The sequence below is a fragment of the Mobula hypostoma genome, chromosome 20, assembly GCF_963921235.1.
Source record: "Mobula hypostoma chromosome 20, sMobHyp1.1, whole genome shotgun sequence".
NCBI classification, from domain to species: domain Eukaryota; kingdom Metazoa; phylum Chordata; class Chondrichthyes; order Myliobatiformes; family Myliobatidae; genus Mobula; species Mobula hypostoma.
The window spans coordinates 47,958,693-47,971,243 of record NC_086116.1 but is presented as its reverse complement, the minus strand read 5'-3'; the positions used below and the strand labels follow the sequence as shown (position 1 = coordinate 47,971,243).

General features: G+C 38.8%; 1 protein-coding gene across 3 annotated transcripts in view; it reads left to right on the top strand.

Annotated features, from left to right (window-relative positions):
- LOC134359209 (protein PHTF2-like) overlaps positions 1 to 12,551 on the top strand; it is a 90,784-nt gene that overhangs the window by 76,276 nt on the left and 1,957 nt on the right. For all 3 annotated transcript variants that reach the window (XM_063072164.1, XM_063072163.1, XM_063072165.1), the window contains 4 exons: positions 3,337 to 3,423; positions 6,591 to 6,746; positions 7,782 to 7,877; positions 10,754 to 10,879. In XM_063072164.1, coding sequence (XP_062928234.1) covers positions 3,337 to 3,423; positions 6,591 to 6,746; positions 7,782 to 7,877; positions 10,754 to 10,879 — 465 coding nt within the window. The remainder of the gene's footprint in view (positions 1 to 3,336; positions 3,424 to 6,590; positions 6,747 to 7,781; positions 7,878 to 10,753; positions 10,880 to 12,551) is intronic.

The following is a 12,551-nucleotide window of genomic DNA, read 5'->3' as shown; positions in this document are numbered from 1 at the left end:
GTTCTGGATGATGCTACAAAAATAGTTAACTTTATTAAACAAGAACCAGTTCACTCCAGAATGTTTAAAAAACTGTGTGAAAACCCAGACAAAGAGCACATCATTCTCCTGCTACATACAGAAATCTGGTGGCTTAGCAGAGGAAGAGTTCTCAACAGGGTGTTTGAGCTGAAAGGTGAATTACAGGAATACTTTCAAAAATTAGTAGATCTGATTTTGCTGAGTGCTTTGAAGATGAAGAATAGCTGCAGAAACTTGCCAACTTAGCAGACATTTTTCATCCTATGAACCAGTTGAACAAGTCTCTGCAAGGCCCTGAAGAAAATGTTTTGACTTCAGGTGAAAAGATTCTCGGATTTAAAAGGAAACTAAATCTTTAGAAAAATCATTTTGCAAAAGGAAATCCTGAAATGTTTCCTCTGATGCTTGGGCTTGAGAGTGAGGAAGGATATCAGAAAGTCTTGAGTCTTATTGAAAACCACTTTGAAGAATTACAGAACAAAATTCAACAGTATTTTCCTCCGTTTCAACACAAGTAATGGACTGGGTGAGGGACTCTTTCTCTGAATCAAGAACTTGACTGTGAGAGAAGAGGAAGAACTTTGTGAGATGCAGTCTGATCGTGCACTCAAGATGAGATTTACTGACCTGCCCGGGCAAGTTCTGGATTTCTGTGAAAGAAGAGTATCCAACCATTCATAGGAAAGCAATGAACATCTTGCTGCAGTTTTCATGTGTGAACAAGTTTTTCCTTGTTTAACAGGCATCAAGAGCAAGGATAGAAATCATCTCATTTCAGTTGAAGGTGAAATTCGTGTGTGCTTTTCTCAAGTTTGACCCAGAATTGAGTATTTGTGCAGGAAAAAACAAGCAGAAGTATCACGTGCTGGGCCTATATTTGAACCTGATCATGTCACTTAGTAAGAAAATATTTTTTCAAAGTCTTGTATAAAATTAGATTTAGATTAGATTATGAGGACACTCAGTTCTCGTTTATTGTCACTTACAAATGCATGCATTAAAAAATGATATAATGTTCCTCCGGTATGATATCACAGAAACACAAGACAGACCAAGACTAAAACTGACAAAAACCACATAATTATAACATATAGTTACAACAGTACAAAGCAATATCGTAATTTGATCAGAGCAGACCATGGTCATGGTAAAAAAAAAGTCTCAAAGTCCCGATAGCCCCAACATCTCATGCAGACGGTAGAAGGGAGAAACTCTCCCTGCCATGAGCTTCCAGCGCCGCAAACTTGTCGATGCAGCATTCTGGAAACACCCGACCACAGTCCGACTCTTGAGTCCGTCCGAAAACTTTGAGCCTCTGACCAGCCCAAGCACCGAACACCATCTCTGCCGAGCGCTTCAACCCCGCCCCGGCCACCGAGCAACAGGCAAAGCCAAGGATTCTGGGCCTTCCCCTCCGGAGATTCTGGATCACACAGTAGCAACGGCAGCGAAACAGGCATTTCAGAAGTTTCACCAGATGTTCCTCCGTGCTCTCACGTCTGCCTCCATCAAATCAGAATTGTGCATGGCACCCTACTTGACAGATAACAGATATTCATCACCGGAGAGGCCGTGGGCGCTGCGTCGCGCCGCCATCTTCTCCTCCTCTTCTTGTATCAAGTTATATTTTTTCACATTGCTTTGGCTTATGATTTTTAGTAACTTTACTATTCAACATTGTCAGTACATTTTCATCATGTAAATAGCATTAATTAAAATTAATTTACAACTTTTATTTAATTAAATCTATGGAGCTTACCTTTAGAAAAATTAAATTCCATTTTAGCTTAAGCCAGTTATTTAACAGAAATTTATTATGTTTGCCTTATGAGTTTTTAAAATTTGTGAAAGGGAAAGACAGAGATTAATTTCAAGAAAGGAAAGACAAGCTTTAACTACCTGTTTTCTTTTCAAGAAAGGTTGACTAAAAATTCATTCTCTACTCAAAGGAGCATTGACAATTATTTTTAGATTATTATATCTGCAACTTACTGATCACGCCAACGTACCGTGAGCTGTAGATATAATAATTTTAACACAAGAGTTCCCTGAGACCTGAGACATTATTTCAAGGGTTTCTCCAGGGCAAAAAGGTTGAAAACCATTACCATTCATGGACACTGGATTCTGCAGATGCTCATTTCATTTGTTCTCCCTAAATGCATCACCTCACATTTATTAGGATTAAACTCCACCTGCCATTTCACCAGCATATCAGTGTGTTATAGCTTTAGAATCAGAATTGTCGGACAAGATTTACCTTTGACAAAGTTGTGCTGGCTGTCTTCAATTTGTCCCTGACTTTACAAGTAATTGTGAATTCTATCCCTCAGATATTTTTCCATTAACATTCCTACTTATGTAAGGCTCATAGGCATTATTGCCAGCTAATTCCTGCTGCTGTTTTTGAAAAGGGGGACTACATTTGCATCCAGTAGTCATTGGGGCCTCACACCTGGCCAAGGAAGATGTAAAAAATAGTTCAGCCAGGGCTCCAGCGATTTCATCCTTTTCCTTCCTTGTCTCAGTGTTGGTTCATATTTAATCTGGTTTACTCCATTGTAATACTTTTAATTTTATTCATAGGAAAATGTTAAAAAGACTGGTTTACTGTAACAAAGGGTAACAGGATCTTCCCTACTTGATTTAGTGCAGTGGTACTTTGTAGCTGTCTGGTACCAATCTACGGTATATCAAAGAGTGAATCTGTAAAAGTAATGCAATTAAAAGTATTTATAGAACTTGGTGGAAAGAAGATCACATTTTACTGGCTGTCAAAAGATATATTTTTATATGTTAAATACATTTCAGATAGAAAGTTTTTGACTCATGTTGTATGCATATCTTGTGCAAAGGCCTGCAGAAATATATTCAATTAAAATGCACATACAAATTCTACTAGCCAGTTAACATGTGCACAGGGGCATTTTACTAAGAAACTTATAAAGAGTTTTTTTTCCAAAATGGGAACAAGCTCGCAACTTGAACAGTGCACGGCAAGCTGCTCGATCTGCTGGTCTATCCCAGGGCACCAGAGTAAGGTTTGAGCCAACACTTTCATTTTGACCACACCTAGATGACCGATGTATAGCTCCTCCAACATTTTTGATCTCAGCTTGGATGGTTTAACAATTCTCAATCCCCGTATAAGGCATACTGATCTATGCTTTCAGATAATATAGAAATATTTTACGACTACATGTCATTAGTACCATATATTTAAATGTCCTTGCAGTAAGCAATGTATAAAATTTTTTTAAAATCACCTTTAGTGTCCTTTAAAATACTAATTCAATTATTAATCTCTTCCATCAGAGACGAGGTCCACAGCGATCAGTAGATGTAATTGTTTCGTCTGCATTCTTGTTGACCCTGTCTGTGGTATTTATTTGCTGTGCACAGGTAAGGTTGTGCTTCACTGCCTAATGGTTCAATTTCAAACTATCACTGTTTGCAATCTTTTAAGAAGTTTAAGCCCAGTCACTACCCAGTCTCTTTATTTCATGTATGGTTCTCATTCTCCTTAGGCGAGGCCTTCTTTTGGATGAAGGGACAGATTTGCCAGCTGTTTGTAAGTTGGCCAATGTATTCAATACTATTCTGAATGTTGGTGGAAAGGACTGGCTTTTTTTTAAATCCCAACTGACTGCCAGAAACAGATAGTCCTTAACCCAGTAAATCAAGAAAAATGGAGAACTTGGGTTTCACTGAAGCTTTTTCTCAATTTTCTTTCACCTTTAAAAGTTTCCAGATACTGCACTAATTTGTTGAGTCGAATTGTCCTTTATGAAAGCTACAGTGGCTACATCCAAGTGTTTCTCTTTATGTAGAAATTTGAATCTTACATCCTTAATTATACCTTAACATGTTTCAAACAGCAAATGTAAATTGACCAATGTAGATTTAATACTGATCCTTTTTAAAAATCGGTTCTTCATTGGCAACCATTTGCTAAGGTGTCAGGTCAGATTTTTTTTTTATAAAGTCATGGAGACATACAAATAGACTGAATTATGTCAACTTCAATCATCCATTTGCACTAATCCTGCATTTAATCCCACATTTTATTCTCCCCCATCAATTCCCCCAATTATACCACTGAGCTACGTACCAGAGGAAATGCACAGTGGCTGGGATGCTGAAGGAAACTGCAACGCCTAGAAAAAATCCACATGATCACAAGGAGAACATACAAACAGCAGACAAGATTAGAAATGAACCCAGGGCTTTGGCACCATGCATTTGTGGCTCTATTTTAAAGCATCCCTTGGAAAAAGTAAAACATTCCCATCAATCCGGAGTCAATGGCCACTCAACATGAGGAGAAACATTTGGATTGGATTGAGGATGTTAAGTGCTTGCTTTTGGGAGGCTGTAGAAACCTAAAGCAAAGGTGAAATGAATGCATTACCTCCCATTACCACCTGCCTCTCCTTGCTATCTTCGCCAACAGTAAATAGGACTAAAGGAGGTTCTGCTCAAGTGAATGCGAGCCTTGGACATAAAGGTTCCTACAAGCTTGTGAATCCGAACAGAGACTGTAGTGTGGATAAGAAATCTGACCAAAGCATCTTGATAGAGATGGGGGCCATTTAAACTGAGGCGACGAAGAGGATTGTGGCGATATATCATTCTATACAGCTGTAAGCATGAAGACCACGTGTTTGTGTGAGTCACCAGCTGTGATGTGATATGGTTGTAAAGTGACCGTAGTTGGGAACTGAATCTACTTCACTTTTAGGAAAGTGAGGCAAGATAGAAAAGGAGGAGAGAAATTTTTGTGAGAGTGTTCGAGAATATACTGTATGCTGGCTAAGAGAATAGGCAGAAACTTTCTGGCTGCTGTCTAGGAGTTTGTTAGTTTTCCCCATGACTGCAGGGTTTCCTTTATGTGCTCTGGTTTCCTCCCACAATCCAAAAACATACCGGTTATAGTAAATTTCCTCCTCAATTAGGCTAGGGTTAAATAGGGGGTATGGCTCGAAGGACTGGAAAGACCTATTCCACAATGCATCTCAATAAATAATATAGAAAAAAATAATGTTAAATGAAATAAAAATAGTAATAAATAAGTAAATCAATTACTGTATATGTATATTGAATAGATTAAAAAACATGCAAACAACAGAAATACTGTATATTAAAAAAAAAGTGAGGTAGTGTCCAAGGGTTCAATGTCCATTCAGGAATCGGATGGCAGAGGGGAAGAAGCTGTTCCTGAATCGCTGAGTGTGTGCTTTCAGGCTTCTGTACATCCTACCTGATGGTAACAGTGAGAAAAGGGCATGTCCTGGGTGCTGGAGGTCCTTAATAATGGACACTGCCTTTCTGAGACACCGATCTCCTGGGTACTTTGTAGGCTAGTACCCAAGATGGAGCTCTCTAGATTTACAACCTTCTGCAGCTTCTTTCAGTCCTGTGCAGTACCCCCACCCCTCTACCAGACAGTGATTCAGCCTGTCAGAATGCTCTCCACGGTACAGTTATAGAAGTTTATGAGTGTATTTGTTGACATGCCAAATCTCTTCAAACTCCTAATAAAGTATAGTCACTGTCTTGCCTTCTTTATGACTACATCAATATGTTGGGACCAGGTTAGATCCTCAGAGATCTTGACACGGAGGAACTTGAAACTGCTCACTCTCTCCACTTCTGATCCCTCTGTGAGGATTGGTATGTGTTCCTTCGACTTGCACTTCCTGAAGTCCACAATCAGCTCTTTTGTCTTACTGACATTGAGTGCCAGGTTGTTGCTGAGGCACCACTCCACTAGTTGGCATATCTCATTCCTGTACGCCCTCTCGTCACCACCTGAGATTCTACCAACACTGGTTGTATCATCAGCAAATTTATAGATGGTATTGAGCTATGCCTAGCCACGCAATCATATGTATGAATGGTGTCAGTGTTCAGAGGGATCTGAATCTTTGTACACAAATTAATGAAAGTTAATCTGTATGTTCAGCAAACATTTAAGAAGACAAATAGTATGTTATCTTTTTTACAAGAGAATTTGAGCTCAGTTAGAATTGTACAGCTGGAGAATAGAGATTAAGCAGATATTTTGTATGTTAACAATTAGCGAGATAAGGGATGTGATCCAATGGAAAGTACAAAATTCTTAAGGGATTTGACAAGGGTGGATGTGGAATATTTTTACTCCTAGCTGGGTGTGTAGGACCAAAGGTAAGTGTGTCAAAATTAGGGGTTAGCCATTCAAGACCAACGATCAACAAAAACGTTCTCCATGCAGACAGTAGTACATTTTTGGAATTCCCTACAGAGTTGGGCTGTGGTGGCTCAGTCACATTCAAGACTAAGAATAATAGACTTTTGGATATTAAGGAATATGGTGTTACTGCAGGACGGTGGTGTCAAGAATCAGCCATAATCTTATCCAATGGAAGATTGGGCACAAGATGCTAAATAACTTATTTTTAATCAACAAAGTGGACCAACAACTGAATGGAAAGGATATGGCAAATGGAATACAAAGTGGAGAAAATCTGAGGTTCTCTAAGTTGGTAGAGTGTGTTTTGATTTAATTTGTTTTCACTTTTTTTTTGTAGTTGCTTCATATCCATGAAACTTTTCTAGATTTTCACTACAATTGGGAGTTGGTGATCTGGTGTATCTCATTAACACTATATCTATTGAGATTTGTCATGCTTGGATCTGAGACAAATAACAAGTACAGCAATACCTCGATATTACTGACAGAACAGGTAATTGAGTGTTTTTCTTATGATTTTATTAAAAAATGTTATCTTGAATTCTTTACCATAAAAGCAAATTATTGTGAATTTGAAATAAAAGCATTTGGAGTTACTTTTTGATTTTTTTTATGATAATGGCAAATTTGAGTATAAGCAGCTACTGACTTGTTAAGCGAAGAATTTGCAATCAAATCTTAACCACACATCTTATCCCCGACCCACCCCATGTGCTGTCAAATTATACTTGTGATCCTCATTTTAATTTTGTTTTCTTTCGTGCTTGTTTCTTGGCTCCTATGACTTTGTGTAAAAATAGAAAGGATATTTAATTTTCCAGAAGAACACAATGGGAACTGGAGTAGGCCCCTTAAGCCTGCCCTGCCATTCAATACCATAGTGGCTGACCTCTGCCTGTCTCTGCTTGTCTTCTGTGCCAGTTCCCCATAACCCCAATCTTTCAAGTATTTATCTACCTTCCCTTTAAATAAATCTAATGGCCTGGCCTCTGTCACCTTTGGTGGCAGAGAATTCCAGGTATTCCTACCCTCAGATGAAATTTGTATGTACCTCAGTTTTAAGTTACTGGCTCTTTATTTTTTTAACTATGTCACTTGATTGTGATTCTCTCAGTAGTAGATTTACTGCTGTTCATAACATACTAGCTGTTTAAAATGAGAAAGTTTTTTGGCAAAAGCCTTGGAATACTGCAAAGAATATTGATTAAAAGATTTTGGTGTATTTTGTGGGAATCTAGTACTGTAGGCCAGTTCTAGTAGGCGGAAGACTAGTTTGTGTGCTATCTGCACACAGCACTGTTTTCATGGTGGAAGGTGCTAAAACTAGTTAACTGAAATCTTATCTGTTTTTCTATCAGTATTACCAGTGATAAAATTAGACACTGTACATTGATTTTATCTATTCAAATCATTTAAAAATTGTGATCTGTAGTTGTCAATTTGAATAGTGTATGTTGACTAACTTCAAATTTAACTTTCAAAGAGATGGTTTGAATATGTACTAGCCATGGCTGTTCCTTTCCACTAGATTAATTTATACTTGAAGATGGAAAAGAAACCTAACAAAAAGGAAGAGCTCAACTTGGTGAATAATGTTTTGAAGCTTGCAACAAAGTTGCTGAAGGTATAAAGAAATTACAAACCATGTTCTGTGACTGAGAAACATGAATTTTAATTTTACAATACATATTGAAATATGAATAATACACTGATTGAAATATAAACTAATTTGATGGAGTGGGTCATTGTGGATTTAACTCAATACATGTGATCCTGCCAAGTTACCGGGGCTGATGTGGACAGATTATGTTTAAGTCATCAACAAGATGTGGACAAAGAGAAAGCCTTAGATGGTCTGTTGCTGAGGTCCTGTCCCCAGTATGACCCTGACAGGCTTTGGGAAAAAACAGGTGGGAATGGAGTTTCTCCTTCAGTCAGAGGTGTCAGCAATGTTAATTGTGTTTAAATACAACATTCAGAGCCATTTGGAAAAATAAATTGAATAAAAACTTTGGAATTAATTACGTAGATTTAATAAGTTACAAAGCCAAATGGAATGATAAAATCCCAAGACCATTTGCCTTTAAAGATCTATGGTGTTGCACGATAAAATAGTTGCCATTTGAGGTTGCTTGTTCTGATGGACAGAATGATAAGAATGTAATAATGTTAGCAAAGATACTTAATGTGCATTATTAGGAGAATTGGGTAAGTTAGGAATCAGAAAAGTTTGAAAGGGTTTTGATCCTTTTTACATGAAATTGAGGTATAGTGTGATCTATAATAAAATTGTCCAGTTACAACAATGCTAATGGTACTTGATGAGTGGGCACCATGGTAGTGTAGTGGTTAGCATGACACTATTGCAGCTCAGGCTGTCCCAGAGTACAGAGTTCACTTCCAGCACCGTTCTGTAGGAGTCTCTGTACATCCTCCCCTTGGAACATGTGAGTTCCCCCCAGGTGCTCTGGTTTCCCCCCACAGTCCAAAGATGTACTGGGTAGGTTAATTGATCATTGTAAATTGTCCCGTGATTTGGTTAGGATTAATTGGGTTTGTCAGGGATTGCTGGGATGTCTCGTCTTAAAGGGTTGGAAGGACCCACTTCACACTGTATCGCTAAAATAAAAAAAATTAAAATAATTTAAAATATTCAGTTTGAATTTTGACTATAATGGAATTAACACTTTAGGGTATGTTTCCACAATTTAGTGTTTTCTTTCCTCTATGATGTTAGACAAGATAGTTATACATAATAGGTACCTTTAATAATTATAATTAAACTGATTTATAGCATAATCACAAACAAGAGAAAATCTGCAGATGCTGGAAATCCAAGCAACACACACAAAATGCTGGAGGAACTCAGCAGGCCAGGCAGTATCTAAGAGTATAGATGACGTTTTGGGTCGAAACCCTTCGTCAGGATTGGAGGAAAACAGATGAGAAGTCAGAGTTAGAAGCAGTCACAATGAGGCCAACTCAGGTTGGAGGAGCAACGCTTTATATTCTGTCTGAGTAGCCGCCAACCTAATGGCATGAACTTCGATTTCTCAAACTTCTGGTAATGCCCCCCCTTCACCATTCCCCATTCCCTTTTCCCTCTCTCACTTTACCTGTCCATCACTTCCCTGTGGTGCTGCTCCCCTTTTCTCTCTTTCATGGCCTTATGTCCTCTCCTATTAGGTTCCCCCTTCTCCAGCCTTGCATCTCTTTCACCAAACAACTTACCAGCTCTTTACTTCACCCTTACCCCCTCCTGGTTTCACCTATCACCTTGTGTTTCTTCCTCCTTTCCCCACCTTCTAACACTGACTCGCCTTTTTTTCTCCAGTCCTGATGAAGGGTTTCAGCCTATAATGTCGACTGTACTCTTTTCCATAGATGCTGCCTGGCCTGCTGAGTTCCTCCTCCAGCATTTTGTGTGTGTTCCTTTATAGCCTACAGTTTATATTGACATTCTAAAATATTCCTGTGGCAATTTATACCCAGCAAGCGGCATATGAAATTACAGGTGTGGCCATGTCAGTAAGATTGCTATTTATTTGGTGTGCTTGATTGACATACGAGGGGTGATTGATAAGTTTGTGGCCTAAGGTAGAAGGAGTCAATTTTCAAAAACCTAGCACATTTATGTTTCGTACATTTGCACACTTAGTATCGGTCGTGGAGCATACGGATCCCTTCTTTGTAGAAGTCAATGTCTTGGACCTCCAAAAGTGGTCCACAGCAGAGGTGATTGATAAGTTCGTGGCCTAAGGTAGGCGATGAGTTATTAACTTCAAACTTCCTGTGCAATCACTCAAAGAGTTGAACTGCACATGTATGTAACGAGAGTTGTATAACTCATCTCCTTCTACCTTAGGCCACAAACTTATCAATCACCCCTGCTGTGGATCACCTGGAGGTCCAAGATGCTCTCGTTACATGTACGTGCAGTTCAACTCTTTGAGTGATAATGCAGAAAGTTTGAAGTTAATAACTCATCTCCTTCTACCTTAGGCCATGAACTTATCAATCACCCTTCATATATGCATTAAATAGAACTTAGCAAACTCGTATAATGGATTCCTTTTGAGATAATTTATCTTTGTAACCAACCCTCATTGTTGACAGAGACTACGTTTGCTGCTGTTTAATCTTTTCTTGTTTAGTACTTGATTGGAAATATTTACTAGTTAACTGTTAATAAAATATTGATATTTTATTAATTTTGTGATATGTTAATGTATTTGGGTATTCATTACTAAGATTATTGAGTTTTGGAATACATCCAGAGATTTTCTCTTTGAAAGTAATGGAAGATGCCTAGTTTATGAATTGAATTTTGAATTTTCACTTAATGTCACACTGTCCTTAGAATGTCCACCTTTTGTTAAGCAGGGAATCTGTGTATAAATGTACGTTGGCAGTTTATTTTGCAGGCATCAGCACCCACTCCCAGCACTGGTGTCTCTCACATAGTTCTTCATTACTTAAAAAGTGCATTTTTTTCTTTAGGAGCTGGACACCCCTTTCAGATTATATGGACTGACAATGAATCCGCTGCTGTACAACATCACCCAGGTGGTGATCCTTTCAGCTGTGTCTGGTGTGATTAGTGACCTTTTGGGCTTTAACCTAAAGGTGAGTTTCTTGTCTCAGACCCAGACACAAGCGTGTGGTCATACTCTATTAATGTATTTTATTGTTAATGTCAAAAAAGGTAAATCTCTTTAAGGATGTTTGAAGCAGAATTAGAAATGTGTACATCTAAAAACAGGTCCCAAAATGAGATCTGTGAAGTTCCTGAGGGACACAGCTTTCAATGAATGCCGCTGTCATCTCCCTAAGTGTTCACCACCCGGAGCAGACAGACACCAACAACACTTACTCTGGCTGATGTGGAGGGAAAAGAGGCAGCAGGGAAGAGAGCTTGTAGATTAAGTTAAAGAGACATAAAAATCCTTACATAAGCAGTGTGCCTTGCGGGAGTTTTTGTGTATGTAGAAGTTAGATATCCTATCAGTGCCACTGATAACCTTGTAGGAGCTGGCTAGAGTGGGCTTCTCCAAGAGTAAGAAGCCCTGCATCTTGACATTATGCTGGACAAATTTTATGATCTTGCAAGGTATGTTGTGATTTGCATATCTGTATGAATACGGCACCCACTAACTATAAGCACAGCATTGACGTTCTACCCTTGCAGTCCCACAAAGGTTCCAGAGGTAGGATTAGTGTAATCTGAGGGCCAATTGGATCCATGCTTAGCTGCTGCAGTTGGGGAGTCCTTATATGTGAGCAAATGGGGAATTAGAGGGTAAGCCAAATCCCTCCAAATCTATCCCTTCAGGAAATGCATCTTGAAGTATCCGGCAGTGTGACAAAGTCATCTTGTTTGTTTTCTAGAAATGTGGCATCACCTGAGGAAATTCTCGTGATCCACAAAGTCTTGCATATTGAGAGAATAGAAACCTTTCTTGCCTTTAAAAAGAAGTCCAGGTGGTTAAGCAGACCCCTTTTGAACATGGTAACAACCTGCATTTGAGAAGCCAGCATTGATGGCTGATCCAAAACCTATAGTACTGTTTGGTGCAGGGGCATGACAAGGTCTTTCTGCAGAATATCAGACACCTTAGTGAGTGACACTTTGTGAAATCCTGAGCTTGCAAATACATTACTCATCAGAGGGCTTTTTGCCTCCTGTCATGAGCTGTGGCTATAAGATTCATCAAAAGTATGTTCTGTTGCCCTTGGTGTCATTACACAGGTATCCGTGCAGTGAGCTTCTTGGCAGTTAACTGCTGGGGAAAGCAATACCTGTTAGTTGTTAGACACTGGACTTTGAGATTTATCTGAGCCGCCCACAGCCAGTTCTGAAGTTTCCAGTCACTTTCCTTTGTGTCAACAGAATATCCTTTAAATCAGGGGCTCCCAACCTCGGGTCCACAGAGCTCTCATTAATGATAAGGCTCTTTGGCATAAAAAGGGTTGGGAACACCCTGCTTTAAATAGATATAAGTGCAGCAAAGATTACCAATATGCTCAGAGAAATACTGAGTTTCATGAAGGTTGTAAGATTCTACTTTTTTGAGTTCTTTGTCATAAATTAGGAAATGGGATTTTGTGGACTGTGACATTATTAAGTCCAAATATGTTGGTGAAGTGTAAGAGTTGCCTCTATGGAATTGTACCCAGTACTGGATAAATTTTGCAGATGGTTTAATTTCAGTGGAAAATTATCCTTAGTGCAACATATTCTAGGCTATGAGGTCTAATTTCTTGAATGCTTTATGTTGCTTTTGAAATGTAAATTTAT